At 39.9% G+C, this 25,998-nt stretch overlaps 2 protein-coding genes across 3 annotated transcripts in view; one reads left to right on the top strand and one right to left on the bottom strand.

Annotated features, from left to right (window-relative positions):
• Window positions 1-1,744: 1,744 nt before the first annotated feature.
• paqr3a (progestin and adipoQ receptor family member IIIa) lies at window positions 1,745-15,724 on the top strand. Its single transcript, XM_034118448.1, has 8 exons — window positions 1,745-1,906; window positions 2,800-3,013; window positions 3,585-3,747; window positions 5,179-5,334; window positions 10,048-10,245; window positions 10,475-10,565; window positions 10,926-11,109; window positions 13,776-15,724. Exons 1-7 carry the CDS (start codon window positions 1,846-1,848, stop codon window positions 11,066-11,068), a joined length of 1,026 nt encoding a protein of 341 aa, XP_033974339.1. The 5' UTR covers window positions 1,745-1,845; the 3' UTR covers window positions 11,069-11,109; window positions 13,776-15,724.
• A 47-nt stretch (window positions 15,725-15,771) lies between these two features.
• bmp2k (BMP2 inducible kinase) overlaps window positions 15,772-25,998 on the bottom strand; it is a 73,873-nt gene continuing 63,646 nt past the window's right edge. For both annotated transcript variants that reach the window (XM_034118446.1, XM_034118447.1), the window contains exon 16: window positions 15,772-19,389. In XM_034118446.1, coding sequence (XP_033974337.1) covers window positions 17,975-19,389 — 1,415 coding nt within the window. In that variant the 3' untranslated portion in view covers window positions 15,772-17,974. The remainder of the gene's footprint in view (window positions 19,390-25,998) is intronic.

The following is a 25,998-nucleotide window of genomic DNA, read 5'->3' as shown; positions in this document are numbered from 1 at the left end:
CAACTTCGTTTATTTACAAAACTGATTGTCGGTCATGTTTCCTGCCAGAAAAACATGGCCAAATCCAAGCACTTATCTTGTGTGTAATTACTAAAAGATATGGACAAAACCGTGAAAAATAATTGTGATCCTTTAATTTGACTTACTGCCTGGAGAAAAACCAACAAGTCAGTGTGTACAAAGTGGGAAAATGGGCTAACTGCCAACTGTTAGCCTACAAAATCAATTAATAGCAGCGACTGCAGCAGCAGGAGTTTCATGTTGTTTGCCCTTGCATGCACGAGTTACTATCTTAACTTGGCAGCTGACAATTTGCCAGAGTCAATGTAATGAGAGGTGTATTAGACGTGATAATGAAGAACACACTTCCAGTTGAGAATGAGGCAATTAAAGAGAGGTGTAAACGGCAGAGGGAGGACTGAGTGTGACTTCTCTCCTGAGGGAATCCTCCAACATCTCTCACACCTGAGAGTACTGTGGCTAACGCTCGCTGTGACGAAGATTCTGGATGACAGTTAGCGACAGGAGTATGTAACACAGTCGCACAGTGCAGCGGGCTGACAGCCAGGAGACTGAGAGCTGCACTCACCGGCCTACATTTAAAGAGCATCTTGCAGGTGGAGTTTTTAATTAAATGTAACTAGTAAGCTTTCCTGAAATTGACCAATTGAAAAGTTAATGCAGGATTTTAGATGAAGTACAAGGCATTGGGGCAAAAATGGGAAAAACTACTTTTTCATTTCAACATTGCATAATTCTCATCACATCAAAGAGCTGGGGCTTTAGAAGGAAGTTCCTCGAACACAAACACTTGAGGCTCGCTCCAAAAGCAGGTAAATCCCCATAGACCAACTTTAGACTATATTTAACCATAGACAAACTTAAAGGTGGGGTAGGTAAGTTTGAGAAACCGGCTCGAGATACACTTTTTGTTATATTCCATGGAATGCTCTTAACATCCCGATAGCAATGAATATCTTAAGTGCTTTGACAAAAAATCCATAAAAAAATGTCATCTGTGGAAGCCATAATATTGTAAAAAGCACGACCAATTATGATAGCCGGCCCGGCTAAAATAACTGGATGGCCTACCTGCCTGTCAGCCTTCCATCTGTGCACAAACTTATCTCGTGCCCTCATTGGTCATGTGCGCGTTCGTGTGTGTTGGAGGAGGGGCTCTATAAGGAAGTGGCAGATTTTCTCCGGTTGTGTATTTTCAAATTCTGGCGATCTCGAGCCGGTTTCTCAAACTTACCTACCCCACCTTTAACAGAATAAATACACATGTTAACAGTCTGGTCCAAATTACTGGTATATAACATTTCCACATTCATGACAGCTGTACTTGGAACGAATTTCCCATTTAAATAGTTTTAAAGGTGTTTTGTGTAACATTTAATATCCCAGAAAACTATAGCTGTACATCTCAACAACAACTTTAATAATAAATAAATGAATGCAAATATAAATGAATCCATTTAAACGTTAGTGAAAAAATAAATTAAAAGGAAATGTATACTTGGGTGAAGCAAATTTGATGGCACATTTTATTATTATTATTTTGTATTTATTTATTATTTATTTCGAGTTTTTTTATTTATGAATTTGGTTTAGGTTTTGGCAAGTTCTGTCCTCCATATTTTTCAACTGTTGAAATAAGATAAGGAAACAATTTTGTTACCCCTTCATGCTTTAGCGATGGCTTTGTTTTTTTACTCAGGCAGTCTTTGGGCACGGTGGATGGGTCCGTTGCTGATGACGTATCTGGTGATTTGGAAGATGTTGTAGCAGGAACTTTAATATACACTGCGTTGTTTTAAACTTAATGGTAACATACGTTGACAAATGCGTAGTACGTACTATAAGCCCCAAAATGGAACAAACTGCACATATACCAAACTGAAAGGTGAGTTTGTTTTTAATGTAATATCTCTAAACAAAGCGGCATGTGAGCTAGCTCTGATAGCCTTTTCAGACAGACCAAAGCTGTACAGTATTTAACCACTAGCTGTCAAACTGCTTAGACAATGATGTTATTTCAAAATTGACTTGGTTGACGACAATATTATTTACAACCTAGGGATTCATTTACAATTATTTCTTTTACAGTTACTTCTTTGGTCATAATCGGCTTATAATAATTGACCAAGCAGGAACGTTATGTCAACAAAATCACTGTTATTGCAGGTGATACAAAGCTCGCCCCCACACCAATGAAAAAGATTGCATCGTTTCTAGATATGTCAACGTAATAATACGTTGTGCTTCGAATATTTGATGCTAATTGGATTACAGTTTTGTAACCTGTGACTAAAACTCTTGAGCAATGTTCTGGGGGTTATCGTTTGCTAACATGCTAGGCCTACAATTTACATATTTCTGAACAGACACTGGAGCTAGTTTTTCTCAAAAACAATTGGAGGGGAAAGAACAAGCTTGGTATAGTTAACGAAATGGGATTACATGAAAGACAAGCCAGTCAGCCAATTACTGTCAGCTAGCTAATATTAGCTCATGTAGTTTCTTTCATACAGATAATATCTAGAGAACTTGCTTTTCAATTATGCTTTTTTTCCTATTCCTCTTGAAACAGTGATATCATTAGTTCATAAGATTGTAATAAGTGTGTAATTTCTTAACTAGACAGTAGAAACCACTTTTTCACCTTACACTGGTTGATAGCTCAGTTAAACTCAAGCCAGAGTCAAAGTTTAACAGCAACTGTTGAGCCAGGCTATAATGTTAAATCAGACTTGTGAGGCTTTAATTGGATCTGGATGTGACTTTTTTTATCCTCAGCTTCAGGTCAGACTACAGCTATGCCTCAGAAACCACAAAAGAGTGCCCAGACGGCTCACTACATTGAGCTGGGAAGTTATCAGTACTGGCCCGTGCTGGTGCCCCGCGGTATCAGACTGTACACCTATGAACAGATCCCAGTGTTTCTGAGGGAGAACCCTTACATCACCGATGGATACAGAGCCTACCTGCCCTCCAGGCTGTGCATCAAGAGGTGAGAAACAAAGAATAACACGGGGATCAGCGAGGTAAAGAATATAAGAATGTGTTCAGACTCAAAAGCTAGACCACACTGAAACAGAAAAACATTGTTGGAATAATAATACATGTAAATTGTGCATTTCATTACAACTGTGTAGGGGAAAATATTTTATTTCTCAAAGTTGGTTTAGTGCCCATTCTTTATACATGCTAAAATACCTCACGGATATGTTGTATCATGTGCCTACTAAATGGCTTTTTTTTAGCCACTTACAAAGTCATTGTTTTAGATGTGTTGATTATCTGAAGCCACATAAGTTTTACAGTCAGTAAATAGCAGCTAAATAAAAAAAAAAGGATCTCAAATTGTAAACTTTCTGGAATCCAAACATTTTCTTATTGCATGTTGTGTGTTACTGCTTACTCCGCGACCCGGTTTCGGATAAGCGTTAGAAGATGGATGGATGTTGTGTGTTGGGCTGTGCTGTTGCTTGTCATTAAAGATCTCAAGCTAAAATATTATTTTAGAGAAGTATAATGCAATATTTCTTAAATCTGATGTATCTGTTTATATATCTGTGCAGCCTCTTCATTCTGTCAAATGAGACGGTGAATATCTGGAGCCATCTGTTGGGCTTCCTGCTCTTCTTCATTATCGGCGTGTACAACATGGCCACAGTGCTGCCAGCCATCGGCGCCTCCAAAGAGGACTACGTCATCTACTCCATCGGACTCTTCTGCTTCCAGGTACAGGACCGAGCTTTCATTTCTCCATTGCCATTCTGTGGAAAATATGATTCGTATGTCTCCTTATTACTGTAACATTTGTTTGTGCATGTAAATGGTCTGCAAAGAATCAAGTTTATTGCAAGGTACGTTTACACATACAAGGAATTTGCTTTCCTGTCTGGTGGTGTGGACAGAAACAATCTAAGAAATAAGTTGCTTAGGTAAAACAAATACAAAGATAATAAAAATAAGTATTTTTAAGAAACTAAGAAAGGCTAAAATCCCAAAGTTACCTCCAGAGAGAGTTTCTCTCCCACACTCCACCCCTTCCTAAAACACATCCATCTGACTCCTTTGTTTACCTCCGTAACATGGTGACATCAATATGTAACACTCGCGCTTCTATTGGCTACAGCTCCAACACATTGGCTGTGATAGGCTAAAGGGTGGGACATTTCCAACATATAACGGGTGGGACATTTCCAACATATTTCTAAGCGGTTGACCAATCTCATCCCAGCTAGCCAATCAGAGCAGACTGGGCTCTGGTTTCAGACAGAGGGTGAAAAGAGGTGCTGCAGACAAATTAAGACCTTTTTGAACATTAAATCATGTAAACATGTCACAGTAGAGTCACTAAATACAATTGAAACCTTAACATTTGTATAACATGTCCTCTTTAAGAATATTTTCAGACCATTCTCTGTAAGACCTATCGATGGTTGTGCGTGAAAATCCCAATAGATCAGCAGCTTCTGAAATAATCAGACCAGCCCGCCTGGCACCAACAACCATGCCACGTTCAAAGTCACTTTAACCACCTTTCTTCCCTCTTCTGATGCTCTGTTGGAATTCACCAGGTCGTCTTGAACATGTCTATATTCCTAAAGGCATCGAGTTGCTGCCATGTGATTGGCTGATAAGATATTTGCGTTAACAAGCAGTTGAACACGTGTATTTCAGGTTTGAATTATAACTACCTATATAATGTCAAAGCCTGAACTCGTACATGGTCACTTTTTGAGACCAAATTGTAGCATAACTTTATGTACAAATAAATAAGGATTAATTACATATATTTCAGGTCTGTTTTTGCCTCAAGCTTTTGCAACAAGGTTTATCTTTATGTTGAGCAATGTGGTGATTCAAATTACCCAAAAATCCTGGAAACTGAAATTGCATGGTGTTACCTTAATGGAGTGGTTACAGAAGGACCATATTCAAAATATTGGCAGTTCTTTCCTCAAATGAAAACAATCTATCCAGCAATTGGCTGGAACAGGCATTACAACCAGAGTCTTAAAAGTCCAATTAAAAAATAAATGTAAAAAATGCTGAATTTTGGAATGAAAATGGCTAAGACACCTCTTTAAAAATCATAATATTTGCCCACTTGTTATCTCGCTGTTCATATGGCTGACTCTCCCCTTGTTGTCTTACCTTCCTCAGCTGTGTATGCTGTGTTCGGTGGGTTACCACCTGTTCTGTTGCCACCGCTCTGAGAAGACCAGCCGCCGCTGGATGGCGCTGGACTACGCCGGAGTCTCCATCGGCATCCTGGGCTGCTACGTCCCCGGAGTCTTCTACACCTTCTACTGCAATAATGTGAGTTAGTCAGCCAGCACTTCTCTGGTTTACCTTGACTTGTTATCTTTGATTTTTCTACAATATTTGCATGCATATTTAGGGTCTTATTTCCTCTTTATTGACAGCATAGGTGGTACATATGATCAGTCAGCAGCTACCTCATACCTCGGCACACCTGATCACATACTTTATTGTTTCCATACAAAGTGATTGAATTGGCACAGAAATACAAAAAAAGATTCACAGTATACATAACTTTAGACAATTGGTAAAGCACATTATATATCACTAAACACAAATCAGAACCAGAATACTTTGAAGCGAAGCATGACTTTGGAAGAACTTAGATATCTCTGACATTTGACACTTGTCCATCGCTTTAAATGAAGTCAATTCTTTTGAAGGATTCTGTTAATCTGCAGTATTGCTGTTTGCTCAGAAGCTTTCAGACAAAATGTGGTGCCTTCCCAGTGGATGAATCGCATGTGTGGTGGTCACAATCTTTGGAAAGATACATTTTCTTAAGTTAACTGGAGTTGAGAATTGAGTCTACACTCACTGCCTTCAAATTAAAAGAGGCCCTAAAATGTTCATCTTCAGGTTCATATTAGTATTTAGTGTCTCTACTGTGACATGTCTCCATGCTTTCATGTTCAAAAAGCTCGCTTATGATTAGTCAACAGATAAGAGGTGTCCCACCCCTCAGCCTATCACGGACAATGTGTTGGAGCTGTAGCCAATACAAGTGCAAGTGTTACATAGTGATGTCATTATGTTATGGAAGTAAACAAAGTAGTCAGATGAAGGCGTGTCAGGCAGAGTGTGGGAGAGAAACTCCCTCTCGAGGGAACTTTGGGATTTTTGACTTTGCAGACCATTTACATGCACAAAAAACGAAAAAACCCACTCCAGGAAAGGGAAAATCCAATAAAGCGTAATAGGGCCCCTTCAGAGCTAACATTTAAGTGTTAATGTGTGAGTGCATCTGCACGAATCATCGCTTTAACATGTAACCACCGTCCTCCAATGAGGCTTTAAGCTCAATGTCCTCGGCCTTAGAAGCAGTTATTGAATAAAGCTGCTGCCGAGTGTGGCTGTGCCCATTGACTCATTGTTCTGGTGAATAAGCAACATGACACCTTTGCTGCGCTCTCCGTTTGGATAACAGCCTCTGATGACAGCCGCCCACCACCATGTTTTTCCTTTCCTGGTTGCTTCTCTTTTCATTTATTTTTTTTTACTCCTGAAGTACTTGGCTGTGCTCCTTCCTGCTCGCTTTCCCCCGCATATTGGAAGCGCCGGGTTATTTTGCCCCCAGAACGCAGCTGAAATCTGCTCCAGCCCAAACCAGATGGCTGCGTTCACGGAGTGGTCCGTCACTCCTGTTCCCCACCATATGACGTTCGCAAGTCTGGGAGCCGTCTCAGCGAAGGGGCCCTCCCCGTCCTTGCCAAGACTGGGGCTCCGCTTCTGGGTGGCTCCACTCCTGTGGCAAGCCAAGTCCCTACAGAAAAAAAAACATTTGTATATTTAGCCAGTGAAACTCTCATCTCATCACAGTGTTTAAGAAATGCAGATTTGGAGAAGAGAACACGGTGTCTGTTTAGGAGAAAAGCTTAAGAAATTTGGCTTGAGCAGAGCGGGGCCTTGTTCCTGGTGCAAATGTATTCACTGTGAAATTCAGCAGGACTCGTCACATGAGGATGTGTGACTGGACGGAGGCCTACATCCACACAAATGGACAGAAGGGACTGAGACGAAGCTGTCCAGACTGTGCACAGTTACTTATAGAAGTTTTAAGAAACACTGAGGACTGTAATCATAAGTATGATTAATGCTTTTTAGTTTTTTAGCACATACGTACATAGATCTTCACAGTTTTATCAAGGAACTTTGTTATATCATCATATGCCTTGTAAATAAAATGGACCCAGACAAACTGAGGTGTTTACTCAAAAATAGAGAAGAGGAAAAATAACCAAAGGAATTAAAACATAGAAAAACAACAAACAATTGTTTACATTTTGTATTAATCTATCTTATATTCAGTCAATTAAAGATCAGGAAATAGAAAAAATTGTCTTCACAAGTTCCTGAAGCCCAAGGTGAAGTCTTTAAATTGTTGTTTTGACAACATAAATAGTGTATTTTCCGGACTACAAGTCACACTTTCTTTACCTGTCTGGCTGGTCCTAGGACTTATACTCCGAAGCGACTTATATATTGTATGTTGTCTGACTGCGTTCAAACTACGGCCAATAGATGGCACAATATACAATCGTGACAACTGAAAACTGCTGTACCACCGAAGAAGTCACGGCAACCAGGCTTTGTCTTTGCAGACCATCACATGCACACAAATCAACATAACATACTAGAGGGAAATGAAAAAAAGTATAATAGGTCCCCTTTAAACTGTCTTGAATACAGCTAATGAAATGTATTCTTATGTTCAGGTTCAGGTTCAGGTTCTTTATTTGTACCCGTAGGTAGATATTGTTTGCAGAGAAAAGGACAAGGGATCCATCCTGACACACTCTAAAAACAAACACAAACAACAGACACATCTCTAATAAAAGGACTAGTAAAAAGTACAAATACACCCTGCTCCGTCAAATCTCAAAATATTTCAAAAACATTGATGTAATGAGGGTTCTCTGTGATGTTGGCTCCCAAGTTGGACAACATCAGCTGTCCAGTGTGCAAAACATGCATATCCACAATTCTTCATTTAATCGTTTATTTGGCAGGGACAATGCACAATAATGAACACTTAAGACATTCAAATGTATCAAGCGTAACAGTGCCAGATTTAGCTTTGAGCTCATTTCCATCCGTAGTCCCTCACACAGAACATTTAAGAAGATTACATTTTACAAACATAGCAAAAACAAAATACATGATATGCAAAAAGAGCAAGAGCAGCATACACAAGTATTTATCACATGGTAATAAAATATAGCCGCAACGACAAAAGTGCAAGAGGAGATACAAGAGCTACATAAAGTGCAAGAGGAGATACCCCTGTGTTAAAGTGCATTTAGCGGTGATTACACGTCTGTTTGTTTCTCAACCATTCTTTGAGTTGACCTTTGAAGCTATTGAGAGTGGGACAATCCCGTATCTCAGTTGGGAGGCTATTCCACAATGAGCTGCCTTTAACGGAGAGGACATTTTGACCAAAAGTGGTCTGTCTACGGTGGACTTCACAGTCTCCTCTGGTTTCTGACCTAGTGCAGCGTCCAGTGTGTTTTTTGTGGATGAATTCCCCTAAGGGGGTGGGGGGGGTGCAGTCCATGTCAACATTTATAAAAAAAAGCACATACTTTTAAAAGACTTAAAATTGTCAAAACTCAAGAAATTGTGTTTGTATTTAACACAGATAAAGGATTAATTTGAATTTTAAAATGATCCTGTCGGCCGTTTACGTTCATGTTCTTTTGCTGCTTGTCACTCTTTTGAAAAGTTCCGTATTTCCTTTATTTAGTCTGCTTCACCAGCTCTGTTTTGACTGTTTTAAAAGGCCTTGAATCCATCTCTGAAAGGTTTCTGTTCAGTTTGAGGTGAATGTGTGTCTATGTATCTACGATCCTATAGTGTTTTCCTCCAGTGACTACTTCAGGTTCTCTTTTAAAAACCTGTTGATGTCTGCAATACCTCCAATATTATGTTATGAATGTTTTATGATCACCATGACTTTTTCATTGCGCATTATACTACCACACTCTACGTGGAAGACTGTACTAAGACTTTTTTAAGTCTATTTATATGGCATTTTGATGACAGTATACAATTCCTTTTTTTCAACATACTATATTATCATGAAATATGTTATGACGTTCTAAACTATGGCTGTTTATGAATTCAGTTAATACTATAGACTGTCTTATGACATTTGGTATTGGTTACTATACTAAGAGTTTAGATTTTCTTTATGCCAATTAATTGTTTCTGACATACTAGGACCTTTTTGTGAGCGTTTCCAATACATACTATATTATAACTTTTATTAATGACCTTCTTAACTATTGCTTTTTATGACTAAATCCAACAATTAATACTTTTATGACTTCTAATACTTTTGAGTGTTTTATTGACATTTTCATATTGTTTTATTGAAATGTAAGAATGATGCTGATCCACAGGATGTGTGCATTGGGATTAAATTGGGATTTGATATGTGGGGGGGGCTCTGTTAGAAGGTGCAACGGGGGGGGGGGGGAGAGAGAGTTAGATGCTCGTGAATTGTCAACGGGGGGGGGTGGGGGTGTTGTCGGCCGTCAGCGAACCGGGCCGTTGGTGTCCGGCCGTTCTGTGATTCTCCAGAACTCACAGCTGGCCAGCGGCCCACCGGGATAAGTCCCGACTCTCCCGACGGCCAATCCGTGCCTCCCCTGACTGCACGTTGCTGACACACACCGCTGCAAACTCTCTGCACGGAGGAGCCGCGGAGGAAGAGACACACGTTCACTAAGCCGAAAAAACGATATCCGGTCACAGTGATCTGCTATTTTAAAGTAAATTCAACACATATCGACCCTAAATATAGCATATATTAAGAACAAGAAAGTGTTAACATCGTCTTTTGTAAACATATGACAAATGTGCGAGGGTGATGACATCAGAGCATCGTCCTATGTGCCGGGGCTTAGCCCCGGACAGCCCCGGCCCAATTTAACCCCTGCCTGTGTATAGAAAGTGTGATTTGACCTTTGACCTTTGTCCCTGCAGTACTGGCGGCAGGTGTACCTGGTGACGGTCCTGGCCATGATCCTGGCCGTGTTCTTCGCTCAGATCCACCCTCACTACCTCGGCAAGCAGTGGAAGCAGATGCGCTCGCTCACCTTCTGCCTGGTGGCGGGCTTCGGCCTCATCCCCACCCTCCACTGGATCTGCCTCACCGGGGGCTTCTCCTCCGAGCTGGTCCAGGTCAGCACAGTCACCAGAATGATTTTTGAAAGGTTGATTAAATGTTGAGCTGTTTGAACATTCATTATGTCCAATCTTGAAGAAACAATATAGAGGAATAGTGGTAATAATTATTTATTTTAGCTTTCAAATGTCTGCAATTCGGTAACTGTTGTTATTTTGCTGAGATATTTAGACTGTTGTTCAGTTTTGTCCACACGTTAGTTAAACAGATATTTGTCCTCTTCAGGCCTTTGTTCCTCGAATCCTGGGGATGTACTTCATCGCTGCATTAGCACTCATTTTCTACGTTTCAAAAGTTCCTGAACGCTACTTCCCAGGTGAGACTGTGTGTGTGTGTGTGTGTGTGTGTGTGTGTGTGTGTGTGTGTGTGTGTGTGTGTGTGTGTGTGTGTGTGTGTGTGTGTGTGTGTGTGTGTGTGTGTGTGTGTGTGTGTGTGTGTGTGTGTGTGTGTGTGTGTGTGTGTGTGTGTGTGTGTGTGTGTGTGTGTGTGTGTGTGTGTGTGTGTGTGTGTGTGTGTGTGTGTGTGTGTGTGTGTGTGTGTGTGTGTGTGTGTGTGTGTGTGTGTGTGTGTGTGTGTGTGTGTGTGTGTGTGTGTGTGTGGCTATCAATTTAATAGAAGACAAATGCTAAGAATGTAGTTGTTTTGCTAATTCCTTTTGTCTGTGATGTTGCTGCAGGTCAGCTCAACTACCTGGGCTCCAGCCACCAGGTGTGGCACCTGCTGCTGGTGCTGATGTTCTACTGGTGGCACCAGTCGTCATGTTTCATCATGGCGTACAGACACAGCGAGCCCTGCCCGAACGCCCCCCACCACGACTAGGATGCTGCTGTGCACCATGGGATATCCGACTATGTCTAACTGTAAGCATTTCTATGACCTTTTAAGTATTATTTTTGTATATCCACTTGGTCTTTCAAAGTATGAGTCATATATTCCCTGCGGACACGATTCTGGGTCAGAATGGCAAGAGCGTTTTTTGGAAACACTATACTATTAGTATAAAGGTATTAGTACCTTTTTTTTAACGGCATACTATACTCTGTCTCATTTCATATAGTATTCTAAGACTTTTTCATAAATATATTTTTTGACTTACTATTCTATTAATTTTCTAATAATTTACTCTACCTTCAAAGTTTTGTAAAACTATACTATGACCTTATGATTAAAGAAAAAACGTGCCCATGCATTTATCTTCAGTAACTGTGTCTTTCCAGGTCTCACTAAATATCCATTAGATCAGCTGCAGCTGATTGTGAACGCTGCAGCTCCAGACCTCACTAACATGACGGGTACATGCCACGTCTCTTAAATCACATCCACGTTTCTTTAACTACCAATCTCTGCAAAGAGAGGGAAAACGAGGAAATGATTTGAAAGAGCAATGAGATGTCCGTTCCTCTTGAGCGTCACATTAAGCGGCGGGCGTTTGCGAGGAAAGCAACAGCTGATCCCCGGGGGATTGACTTTCAGTCAGCTGTCAGTCAGCTCAACAGCTGCAGAGACTTTTGAGGAATTTTGTCTGCACACGTGCACATTTTCAACATACCATACAATGTCGTTTTTATCATAATTTGGACATACTGTACTATTTCTTTCAGGTATTCTTGACATAATATATTATGACGTGTTCTTTGATATCAAAGACATAATATATTATGTTGTTTTTTTCACATGCTTAGATGTTTCTTTGATAGTTTTGACATAATCTACTTTGACACTTTTCCAAAGATTATCTTCGTCGTAATTATGTAAAAAAAAAACGTATGTCTCAGTATCAGAAAACACGACATAGTAGAGTATGTCGAATTATTTATTTTTTAAACGACATGGTATAGTCTATAGCAGTGGTCGATCGCAAGGGTAGTGTGGGTAGATCCCATGGCATTGAAAAAAATAAAAGGTTTAGCTGTCAGTTTATTCCAACTGCCAAGCAATGTTAAATTGTAGTAATTATAGACTTTGCATATAAATGTTTTGAATTGTGTCCTATATTTTATTTTTAAAGCAATTTTCTGTGGGTCCGCTGCCGATCTGACGTCAAATCGGCGGCGGACTCACAGAAAGTTGCTATCAGAAACAATGCCTGACGTGTTTTGGACGTAATCTCGTCTTTGTTTACATTAGCAAGCCTCGCTAACACTCAGAGCTAACCTGTACTGAAGAGCACATGTGTTTAAAAAGCAGGAAATATAAAAAGGAACTCACCTTGTGATAAACCTGCAAGAGAAAAAGCATTTGAGCGCCATACTGTTTCAGAAATAATCCTTGATGTGGTTTAGAACAGGATGGCGTTTTATCAGAATTTAACTTTATCTCCGGTAGAATTCTGATCAGGCATTAGCTCCGCCTCCTCTTCTTTCTTTTTTTTTCAAGCTAAGGACCCAAAATCCGTGTTTCTCTAACGGGGCTGCAATAGAGGGGTATGAGCAGTATGAGGCATGGCTACAATGGGTGATCTGTTTGGTATTTTAAGCAAAAAACTTCACAGACATGTTTTGTATAGGTATGGCCCTACAATATATTTTTCCAATATAGCATAATAGGTCCACTTTAAAATAGTTTTATATCTGTTTTATATGTTAACAATAAAGACATGGCAAACATTATTATTAATGTACACTCTAAGACTGAAGGAAAATAAGTAGTGTAGTAATATTGAATGTGATATTTCTATCTGCAGACTATGAAATTCCATCTGGAGCAACAAGATGGAATCACCAGCTGCTAAGCCGGACATACTAAACAGCAAAAACTGTATCATCTGTTTGAATCCACTATTGCAAAAACATAGGCCCTTTGTGAAAAATCCAACATTTGAGGGACTAAAACAAGTAATAGAGTGTGCTGAGTTGAGAGATGATGAGGTCCAAAAACATCTTTCTCTTCACAAAGAAGATATATTGGGTTCTAAAATCCTGGTCTCTTATCATATATCATGTAGATACAGTATCTCCAAAATATCAGAAAAAACTACAGTATAAGTATGTAGAAAATATAATAATTTGGACATACTGTACTATTTATTTCAGGTATTCTTAAACTATATTATGACGTTTTGTTTGATATTAAAGCCATACTATATTATGATGTTTTTTGTTATATCGTCGACATGCTTAGATGTTTCTTTGATAGATTTGACATAATCTACAATCAATATAATTTACTATGTCGTAATTATGTAGACAGAATCTGACCCTCTGTGGCGCTGACAGATAAGCTTCGCCCCTTGGTGCGGGAGATCGGGGTTCGAATCTCCTCTCAGACTGTCAGTAATTGAATTACTTGAATTAAGAGAGGGAGAATGCATCTTTTTTATTATAGGTTTATTCTTTTTTTAAGTATCAGAAAACACGACATAGTATGTCGAAAATATATATTTTTTAAACGACATAGTATAGTAAGTCTAAATGTCTGGAAAACAACTTACTTGTTATTCGCTGTAACAGTTTTAAATTCTATGCATTATGGAAATATACTATGATCATTTTATTGTTTAACCGATCAAACAATTTCTTTCCTTCAGCTGGTGAACGGCTGCAGAGTATTCCAGCATGTTGAGGTGAAAGCAGGGGACACCAGGGACAGACCTCCAGTCCATCTCCTCACAGACGCACACACTCTCACCTGTAAGGGTGTCGGCCCCCTGCCTGTGGAGGAAACACCAGAGGGGCTCCCTTAAGGATGGAAGGGATCATGTGTTCAGTGTGTGTTCACAGGACCTCTGTGTGTAGCTGAACAGTCACAGCAGCTCTAACTCATTCTTACCACTATCACCACCAGACCGTGCGTCAAACTACAAAACTCCTTTGCACCGCAATTTCACACAACCTAAAAAGCAGCTTTAAATCATTAAGGTCGCAAGTTAAGGTTAAGTAGCATTTTCTATAAGAGGTGTTTAAGTGCCTGTTAATAAAACATGTAGTGCTTATTGAATTAACTGATGTACATTTCTGCCCAACTTTTAAAATGTTAAAAATAACCTGTTTTTAAAGATTTGTGAGAATATGAAAAGCATTCTGCGCCCCCAAAACAACCTATTCTGATTTCCATGTAATGATGCTTCTAAAACAGCTTGTTCTGGCTGTTTCAGTAAGTTATCAAACTAACTAGTAATTCATTCATGTTTAGTTAGAAAACCAAAGACTTGTGTTATCTTCATCAGTTTGTGTTACATTCAGAGTGTGTGCATTAGCTGTGTTTCTCACCACTGTGTGAGACAATCTACTGTTCGAGTCCCAGGACTGTGACATATACTGACTCTTTGTACAGCTACTATCATAAACTGCAGGTGTGTCAGTACCTGGCGTCTGGATTTAAATTATTTATGTTATGTGTTGGACTGCACAGCCTTAATTATTAAACTGACATTCAGACCATTTATGTTGACGACTGCAATGTTATCTTAAAGTGTTAAATCCCAGTGTATTGAACAAATGAGCAGAATACCCAATCACCTACCAGATACAAGTATTGTTTTATTCTAACATTTCTCCCTCACATCTTTATTTTATTATTATACACGCAAAGAGAGCCGGGGCCTATTCAAATGGAGTGGTACATTTTGGCCGTTAAACTCTGCCTCCAGGTTCTGATAGTGAGACTTTAGGCCACTTTAAAGTTCCAGGAGCCTTTTAAAGGAGGACTTTGAGGACTTGATTGGGCTCTCTTAATTCAGTTGTTGGGTTTGTAGGCACGCCAGAGACCCAACCGTATGTGCACGTGAACTGAAAGACTTAAATACACTTCCATACATTTTAAAATAATGCTTTCTACAGTTGAACATTTTTATTTTAGTTATTTTTTCTTTTTTTATGGGACAGTTTTGTTTTTAAATATTCAAGCTCTGATTTTAAATGTTAAATATCTGTATCCACATGCATTGCAGTTCATATTGCACCATTTGCAGCATTGTTAGCCATTGTACATTTGTCATTTAAATAATTTGTTTTTGCAAAATGCTTTTTCTGCCTGCACTGACATTACTAACAGTGTTTTAACTGACACAATAACCCTTTATCTGGCTTATTCAAGGTACTGTGCAATGTTGTCAAGTTGGATGGATTCCAAAATTCAGCAAATGTTGGATAAGTCACCTTGACAGAAATGCTTCAAATTTCTAAAATACAAATGTTTAAGTTCTCACAAACGTAACAGCTGTCAGCTTGAGTCTTAATGTCTGAAACATGGCATGTAATTACTATAGGTGTCCAGTTAAGTGTTAGCAATCTCATTTGGAATTAAAGTCATTTTTGTGTGATAGTTAATGTTTTTAAGTTTACGATGGAGGAAATGTCCTCTTGTGTTATGTATTTAAATTATTCATTATGGACCTGCTCTGTGTGTGATGGTTTCTCTGGAACACTTTGTCTTTGAAAAGCTCTTAGACTCCTTTTGTAGCAGAAGACATTTTGTATCTTGACTTTTCATATCGAACTGCTGAACTTGAATCTAAATAAAATGTTAAGTGTAAAACCGCTTTGTTTAACATTCTTCTTTAAAGCATCCACTTCCAGCCTCACTGAGATGACTCTTTTTTTTTATTGCATCAAACCGCAGTAAAGCATGATAAATACAATAACAGAGATACCCTTGTGAAAAAAATCAAAGCTGGAAAGTAGTTGTATCAAATGGTTCCACTGGTCAAACACGGCGACCTGCAGGTTTAATTCAATGAGCCAAAGGTTGTGAAGGTAAATCCGTGTTAAAGGTTAAAGGCCGTCTTTCTAGAGCACACAGAACAAGATAATGGAATAATTCAGCGCCGACAATAAGTACAAATGACCTGAATACACATTACAGTTATCTCATTGGGTTTTAATGTGTTTCTCTTTGTGAATACGCCAATTGATATTTTGTGGAAAGACATGCATTATCATTTGTTATATTGAACAAATAACATGAAAAGACCAAAATGTATAATCTTTAAGACAAATGATGGCCTTGTAGCTAATGCCTGAAACCCCATTGCTCTTTCTCTGGCAGTCCTCAATTAGTTCATGTTATGGACAGATCTATAAAACTGAGTTTTTCAGAAAGAATGATTGAAAAGCAACCACTTTAAAACTTGTGAATACAAGAGTGGTGCTCATACGTTTGCTAGAATGAATTCAACCTGCATGAAAAAATACAAATCAACTAAATTCCGACCAATTAGTCGACTAAAGTCATGTCTAGACTCAACTCAGCACACGGTGTTTCCGCTGCACAACATTTGTATTTATCTGCTGCTGGAATTAAAATATATTTATATCAAATATATATCTTTTTTGCTGAGAGTTTGATGAGGAGATTGATGCCACACACATATGTATGCTTTCAATAGAAAGCATTAGCAGGTTAGCTTAGCATAAAGAGTGTTATGGGAAAAAAGCTAGCCTGGCTCCGTCTAAAAGGTAGCTCAGTCTGCCTACCATCACGTTTCTTTAGTCTTTTCGTCACCTTGAGGTTTCACGGAAACCCCTGGGACCCGAGGACGTCACTGCTCCAGTTCAAGAAATAGTATTGTACATAACTTCCTGTTAACATATATTAAAAACCCACAAACTTTTAGTACTTATTGTTAAATCTTATATGTGTTGGTAAGCACATTTTGGTACAGTTGGTCAAAGCCAGGCCAGCGATTTTCACTTTTACCAGTGTTTATGCTATGCTATGCTAAGCTAAGCTAAGGGTCTCTTGACTGTAGATCTACAGATAGGTATCAATCTTGTCAAGGCTTCAGTAAGAAGCAATGAGCTTGGGTTTGAGAGCCACAGACAGGAATTCAGAAAGTGTTCCACTCAGATTTACACATTGTTGGTCTTTTCTTATGATTTGTGAAAAATAACAAACGTTATATTATGTTTTCATCCTTGAGCGTGAATTTTAATGAAAACGTTATGGGTTCCAATGTTAGAAGCACTTTCTGAGAAAATGGAGGGATTGTGGGATTTCAAAAGGGTTCTAAGAACAGTGATCTAATGTGTTTGTGTTTTATTAATTCCTTATTTCGAACAAAATATGTTGAGTTATAGAATACAAATTTAAAATGAACATTACTTACCTCAAAGTTTACGGTTAAAAAGGATAAAACAGTTAAGAGCCAAAATGTATACCTGATTCGATTAACATTTTAGGGAAGTACAATAAAGTGTGATCCCCTCTAGAAAGTGTAATGCAACAAAGATGACAGCTTCACATTGCTGTGTGAAGACTAGAGTTACATGATGCATAGAGAAAGATCTAATAAGAATAAAACAAAGTGGTTAAAGTCAATTCCCGAAGAATCTCAGCGACAAAAAAGGCCAACGTCTGTGCCGTGGTTTCCGAGGGACTGTGTGGCAAGGCAGAGCCTAGCTAGCTCAGGTAAGGCTTCGAGGTGCTAAAAAATAATATTGGTAGATGAGAAGGCAAGCCATAAAGAGCTTTTTGCAGCGAGTCGAACGTTAAGCTTATAATCACAGTGGGACTTCCGAGAAGGTTTTCTGCTCCGCTTCAAACGTCTTCACAAGCGTTAAGATGCAGCATGAAAGGCTCTCAGCGGGAACAGCTGAAAGATATGTGGCACCGTCACTCGCACTCCACAGGATTGATGTTATTCAAATAGAGATGCATTATAATGTTCTTTTAAAAAAAGATGCATTTGTTAGCTTGTCGTTTCATGGTTGATTGAAGATATTCGCAAGAAAGAAAGAAAGAAAAAGTGCTCAGGTGTTATTTAACAGCCCCTGGCAGAACAGGAAGTCACTCCTTCGTTGGAAAAGGTGCAGCTCCGAACGGGTCGAGGTCCCCCGGCTGTGAGGGCGGTTCCTCCTCAGGTCCACTGTGGACGACCATTTCTGTGAAGGGCACCGCCCCGAAGTCATCCATGCTGCTGTCTTCAAGATCGTCGGCAAGTGAGCCAGACCAGGACTTGCTATTGGCTGGGCCCATGTCGCTTGTGCTGTCAGCGAGTCCTTGATACTGGCTGTGCCGACTGCCGTCCTGCGGATGGAAAGGCTTGGCTCCAAAAGGGTCCAGAAGAACCTCGTCTACTGGGAGAGAAGCTCCTTTGTCTGTCCCCTCGGCCATGGTTATATCAACGCTGATGTTCTCTTTAGAGTCGGAGGTGCTGAGGAACTCGTTGCTGCTCTGCGAGTCTCTGCGGCCGACCTTCTTGTGTCTGCGGACTCTCTCAGGTGTGCGGTAGGTCGACTTGTTGCTCTTGCGACCTCCGGTTGGCGTACCGTGGTGGCGTTTGCCGATGCTGCCGCCTGTTGTGATTTCCTGCTTGTTTTTCCTCTGTCGGGACGACAGCTTCTGGAGGCTGCGCTGCTTTAGCCTCTGCTGCTGAGGGCTGGCCGACTCCTCGAAAGACGAATGGAAGATATCTTCTGCGCTTCTGGAGGTTGTGGGGAACGGGGCGATGGCACCTGGCTCAAAGGGAGAGAAGCCAAAAATGTCAATGGGCTCAGGGGAAATGGAGAGCGTCTGGCCTGTGGATACATCACTGCCGCTCTGGCCCGACTTAGACAGGTTCCGGTTGAATGGCGCTTTGGTAAAAACATCAAAGTCGTCCCTTGTTAGCTGCTCGTCGCTAACTTGCCTGAAAGGGGCTTTAGCAAAGATGTCTGAGTTCTCTGTTGGTCCGACAGGCGAGGTTCCTCCAAGGAACGGGACAGAACCAAACACATCCACAGAGTCTTCAGCTGGAGCAGCTCTCACTCCGCTCGGAGACTCCAGAGGGCTAAACAGAGTCATGGCAGGACTCTCCGGAGAACTCCTGGGGGTCACTACAGCTGCTTTACTGGCCAGAGCTTTCTTTGAGTGGCCCCTGGCTCTGCTGGGGTCAAAGTCTGAGTCGGAGCTGTGCATGTCTTCATCCTCCTCTCCCTCTTCTTCAGAGTCCATCAACAGAGGCCTCTGCCCTAAGTTCTCTGGCTCATTGTCTTCTCCATGTTCACTATTCAGGCCTTCTTCATCCTCCGGCTCCTCTTCCTCACTGCTCTTTGGCGAAGGAGGGTCGGATTCAAAGTCACTGTCGGACTCTTCACCTGAGTGGCTCTTTCTGCTCACTTTGTGCTCCTTAGCCGCTACTGGTTGCAGATCCTCTGGGGTTGAGATGAGGGCAAGAACGCTGACCTCCTCATTGGTCGGCTCAGAGCTTGTCCCATCTGCACCTGCATAAAGCAGACACACATGTAAGAGTTAAACATGCAACCAGCCTTTCAGCATTTAGAATATTCTCTTGAATGTGCAGATTAAGTTTTAACCTCAGACTCTTCCGGATATTTTTAAATCTGATGTTTTAAATAACTGGTGAATGAAGGAGAATCTTGCTGCCAGAAGGACACGTTCTCATTTCCCTAAGAATGCCTTATGGCTCCTTTGACCTCTGTGTATGAGTCATTACTGAAATCTTGATTTCTTGAATACTTGGTTTGGAAGTCCACAAATACAAATCCCAACAGTTTGTCCAATATTGAAGCAGAAGGAGCAGCGAAGGAGAAATTGCACAACTCAATATGTCGTAAAAGCTGCTCTGACTTCTCTACTCTAACCCTGCAATAAGAAGAGGCGGCTTACAGGCTTTAGAAATGTGGCAGTCGGCTTTTCAAGATGCACAAAATTGCTTTCAAATATAAATCTTTTGTTGAAAAGATTCAAGCTGTCACTTCCCTCTGAAGTTAATAATGAATAACACTTCTTTTTTTGCAAGTACTACTCCTTACTTCTAAATGTATGTCCAAGAGATTTGCATAACGACATTTGAGACTAAGCCTAATTAGCGAGTGGATAGTCTCCAATTATATTGAAAATAAATTGTGCTCTACACAAAGAGCCAATTTATTGTTCCTTATCAGTGGAAAGTCTATATTAGAAAGCAGAGAAGGGACCCCCTGCTGGGAGCACGAGAATGGAAACCTCTCCGTGTCTTCAACCACCCAAAGCTGGCAGGACGTTATGACAGATTAGCAAACAGCTTTGTTGTAAAACCACCAACAATAAAAGATGAAAAGTAATATTAATGCACAAAACATGGGGGGGGGGGGGGGGGGGTGCTCTGCATCTGCCCCCTCCACCCGACTGCTCCCAGATTAGAACTCACTTCTGAGTGACAACAATAGAAACATCTTTCATCAGGAGATTTGCTTGGTCGTTGTTCTTTTGATGGAAAGCTGAAGGATTACACGCTGCATCTGATCTCTTAATAGATACAAATAAGTGGGGGAAACATGCACGATTCTGTCCTCTTGTCTGATGGAAGATCAAATGTGTTTGAGATGTCCGACAGCAGGGGCTTAAAGAAGTCTTCCCCTAACATCGAACACTAAACCCAGATTGATTTGATAAAGCTGCAGAGGTCAACATTTACAAGCCTTTGTGACTCAACCAAAAAATGAAACTAAAACAAGCTGCTAATTAACAGTTAGCGAACTGCTAACTGCGAACTGCTAACATGATAACATCACTGGCTTCAAGTGTTAGAGGAAATAGGGAGAGACGCTGAATTACTAACAGATTTGTTTTCAGTTGTTTGATCTCATTTGTAAGCAGGAATTGTTCAACTTACTGTGTCTTGGCTTCCTAAATGTTACATCTGCTGTTTTCTCTCTCTTTTGTGTCCAATCATCAAAAAAGTGTCTCATTAAATACCTGAGTGTGTTGGTCTGAGGGTCAGGTAAAAAAAGTGATTTACTTTTTTAACATTTTATAGATTTACCGAATAATCATAAAATAAAAACGTAATAAAAAAAAAAACACAATTTAAAAAAAACGCAACAAAATAAATATTGAATATAGTATCGTACATGTGTTCATCCCCTGCTGGCGGTTAAAGCTGCTGTTTGAACGCAAAGCAGACGAACGAGGGGAAATCACGTAGTCATTTGAAAAATGTGTTTTAAATGTTTTGAATGGACAGAGGAGCATTTGCCTTTTTAGACCAATCAATTGAAGCTCATACATTATATAATAAATAAATAAATATAATAATTAAAATAGATCATTAAATGTAAGGTGGTTGAGCTGTTTCTTATAAATTGAATGTCGCTCTGTTTATGTTTAAGGAACAGGATTATATTAAAAATAATTAAAATATCAATTGGCAAAAAATGTAATTGTACCACATCTTCATGTCACTATACAGTGCATTAGAAACACAACTCATTATACTTTATTTATTTTGAAGCACAATGTTTACCGCGGGTATCTTATTATTATAAAAAGCTGCTCTGCGTATTTTATTAAATAAAAGCATGTTATCATCTCAAATGTTCTTGTTTTTGAAATACATATTTGAAGAATGAATTCCTCTGCGTACTAAATGGGTATTGGGGCGGGGGGGGGGGGGGAGAGAAACTCCCTCTGGCATGGACCTTGGGATTTTAGCATTTGCACGAAAACCTATACCACACTACAGGACAGTGAAAATCCCAACAAGCACAACAGGGCCCCTTTAAGGCAGGGCAAACGGTGAACACTGAAGTTGAATACACAGGGGCCGTTTCTCAATGTCGAGTAAACCTGCTGCAGAGCCACTATTTCAAGTATACTACGTCATCGAGTGGCGCCTAAGGACTGTTTCAATGCATGTTAAATGCCCAGCATTCGGCGCCACTCGATGACGTAGTATACTTGAAATAGTGGCTCTGCAGCAGGTATACTCGACATTGAGAAACGGCCAGAATGTGTCTGTCACCATCAGGGCTTTAGCATGCAGGACACCTGTCTCTGAGTATGCTGCTTAGTTTTGACATGCCTTAACCCAGAACTTGTGTTTAAACATTTGATTTGACCTTCACATTCCCTACTGTACATATCATTTTGTAAACGTATTAAACAAAGACCGCCACGTTACCCAGGGAACATCTTGCACATGGTGTAGTGGTGGAGAGACTTTAAACCTTCACATACTTTAAAGAGCCATACAAAAGGAACCAAAGTGAAAATTGCTTTTGAATGTTTTTTTATTTATCAGTAACATTCTATAAAGAAATACATTCACACTCACAGTATGATACAGAACAACAAGATATGTATAAGACAAATTATTGATCTATAGGTTGAATTCTTTCTGCAGGAGGAACCAGGAGCTGCTGATAGCCAACACTTCTCGTGAGGATGAACTCATAGAAAGATCCAGAGCTTTAGTGACCTGCTCTGGGGCTTCGACCGGGACGTAAAGCTCGACAAAGAATGCTAATAAAAAGGAGGCAGCAAACCCCGTAACAGAGGATAAAAAGCACATCAATGTAAACAATATATATAACAACATTCAATGTCTGCTTGTTCAACCCCAAAAGTCTTGGGATATTAATTCACACTTCCTCACACTTTAAAAACAGGAACTTAAAGTGCAGTTAATGGCTCTGGTTGTCCCCTTCACTTTTTTTGGCTTTGATGGTTCGACTATGCTATAGACTATAGATCCATCCACCAATACACATGAACAAGATGTTTGGGAGTATGGCTGTCTCACTGAATGACAAATGAACTAATCAACAACAAAAACTGAAAATGAAGTTTTACCACAAAGGCCCAATAAAAGCAGGCAGTGATACGAGTAGAAACATGAAGGGGAACAGTAACAGTTCTCCAAACTTACCTTCAGATAAACACATGAGCTATATTTGACCACTTATATACAAAAATGAGCATGAAGATGGGTTTCTCACTTGCTGCTCTAATGTGGAATAACAGTGGCACAGTGAGCACAAACAAACCCTTTAGGATTGTATGGACTCTAAAATATTCACCGTTGATAGAGATCATCAGCACTCAGCAAGCATTCCTATCAGCACAACAAGTTACATTACACTACCGCATGTGCCATCAGCCAGTCGTGTTCAGCATAATGAAACAGAAGGGACTATGTATAAGAGTTGGTCAGTTGGTGCTCAAACAGATCTGTCATATGGGATCAATCATTTTCAGATCAGGAACAGGGAAGAATAACTTTTAGGGTCAAGAGTTGCAGTGGTGTGTATGTTTTTGCTTCTGCTTATTTCTCAAAGGGGCCCTATTATTATTATTATTATTATTATTAATGTGCAGGTTCATAATTGTATTTTGTGCCTATACTGTGACAAGTTTACAAAAAGGTCTTTATTATCCACATTTTGGAAACTACAGATTTATTCTTCTAAATGTCATCTGAGATAATAAACAAACGATTTTGTAATCGTTGTATGAAAAAGCGTGATCAGCATGGTCAGTCAGATTAAATAAAAAGGCCGCAAAAAGGCACTTTGTTTTCAGAAATGGCAACCAAGCGACTTCCACTTTAAAAGAAAACCGTAGAAAAAAAAGTTGATGCTTTTAAATGCAAGTCAAATGTTACATTTAAATGTGCAGTCACACTGCCAGGGACTGCTCTACAGCCTTGTGACATTATGCATTGATAGCAATCCTGCCGTTTCTGTGAGATCAAATCTTGGTCACAATCTGATTGAATCCACACCCCTATCAATATGTTGTGAATGCAGCAAAGCAAAACAAACTTTGGCCATACTGCTGGATGTATTTGAAGTGTTCTTACATACATTTATTACCATGGGGCTGGCACTGTTTTATTTGTTTATTTATTTGGTTGGCACTTATAGACTGGTGCAGTTAAAAGTCATTAAACCAGGAAAAGCATGTTACCACTTCAACTTCCCTCGTGTCGAAGTCAGCGTTTGATTGAATGTGTTTGTGGTTAACATGAGCTTACAATGTGACCGATGCCGTGCGACCATGATGTCGTTTGTTCATAGCATTACGTATTTGTTCTGCCAATTGCACTACGCTTCAAGAATCACAAAGTGGTGTTAACACATGGAGATTATCCTGCAGAAACAAACGTGCTGGGTATTCAAATGTGTGTGGGCAACAAAGCTTATTTTTAGCAATATACCAAAAGTAATTGCCATGGCTTTTTGTTTGAGGGACCCTTGTGATGGTAACTTCCGGGTCAGGCTCACAAAAATATGTAATCACTCTATGTCACATGTCAGTACACTGATGGCATGTCCTGATTGGTTTGTACGACAGAGAAACAATAACAAACGGACTGATTTATGCCAGTTGCTGGCAGTGTGTTTGCATTTAAAGAGCAACCTCAATAACCAGCTGACACACTGTGATGGCACACGCATAGGAAGCTAATAGGCTGATCAAAAAGGAGAATGTTCTTCATGCCAGCCTGTGGGAATCACTCCCATTCCCAACAACGTGGGTTTATTTGCCCGTTCTAACATACAATTCAGTACAAAAGTCCCTTCAATCTGTTTGGTTTCATTTTTTCTTTTTTGGTTTTCCAATTTGAATTCAAATGTATATTCTTTAAGTAACAAGTGAAGACAATAACATATTTCCACACCTACATTCAAGTGCTTAGAAGTTTATATTGCATCATTATCTTGTCTCATTCTACTCTAAACTGCAGCCACTGGATTTGCATTAAGCCTGCATGTTTAAGGACACGAGATGAGGTTACTGTAGGAAAACAAAATCTATTCTCATTTCCCTTTAGAAAATATCTATGTGTTTTAGTGTTGATACGGTTTATCAGTAAATATTACAAACAGCGTTTTTGAACTGCCTATTAAAAAAAACAATTCACATTTAAGGAACAGGAAGAGTACAGAGGCACAAAAGCTTATTGCTGCCACCGAAAGGTATATATGTAGAAATACTGCGCTGTGATATTCACATTGTTATACCAAGGCTATGATCTGTGTCTGGTTCAACCTCATGCAGTCTGACTGGTTAGATAAGCAAAGTTCTTTAGAGCAGGGGTTCCCAACCTTTATTGTGCCAAGGACCGGCAGATACATTAAAAAAAAATCGCGGACCGGTTGTCAATTTTAACTGATTTTAATATTTACTCACCACCAGCAGGTAGCAACAGAGGCTAATTGTATGTAACAGCCTGAACAAATACTAGAACAATATGCATCCAAAACATATTAACAAAGTTTAAAAAAGAACCGGTGTCATTTTTTGGTTTTTCGGAAAACCAAAAAACCGACGTTATTCAGTTTTTAAACCAAAACGGGAAAACAGATAAATTAACGTTTTGGTTTTGTTTGTATGATTTACGGATAATCCAGTGAATGCTGGGAAAACGAGGAGAAGCCGCATTATGAACACTGGCATTTGTTTTCAGAAGATATTATGATAGTGTCGTTCGTTCCGGTGCACTCCGACAGCATTAGCACTACATCGAGATTAAGATTAAACTAATTTATTTTGGGAACAGCCGCATATATGGAGTTAGCCATATGTGTGTAAATTACTGTTCATAAACATTTGAAAACAAATGCCGGTGTCGGACAGACACAAACACACCGAGCTGAGCTGAGCAGAGCACATACACACACACATCATGCGCCTTGGTGACTGACTGGACATCTCCTTCATAAAACTAATAAAAGGGGGAGTAATCGGGCAGTTCGATGTGTGTAGATGTGTGTGTATAGGTGTGTGTGGTTAACACGTAGCAGCCTGCAGTCACTCTTAAACTGTTCTGATGAAGTTAAACACAGTCATACTGGTGCTGCACTTCTCAGAAGCGGAGTATACGTCCCGCTGCCTCCGGATGCTGCAGCCGTTTTAAGAAGTGAAGGAGGGTTTCCTTCTATAAAGCAGCTGCGGGCAGCAGATCGTGAGAGTCCCGGACATTAATTCATAGATCAAGGCAGACTGGTTTACTCTTCTGTTTTGCCAATCCGGTGCTTAAACAAATAGCTCTACACCCCTGGCCGACATGTCCTTAAAATGAAGTCCGAGTTTGAAATATATCT

Source organism: Trematomus bernacchii, unplaced genomic scaffold, assembly GCF_902827165.1.
Source record: "Trematomus bernacchii unplaced genomic scaffold, fTreBer1.1, whole genome shotgun sequence".
Classification (NCBI taxonomy): Eukaryota; Metazoa; Chordata; class Actinopteri; order Perciformes; family Nototheniidae; genus Trematomus; species Trematomus bernacchii.
Note: the sequence above shows the minus strand (reverse complement) of the source record. Positions and strands in the feature narration are given on the sequence as shown.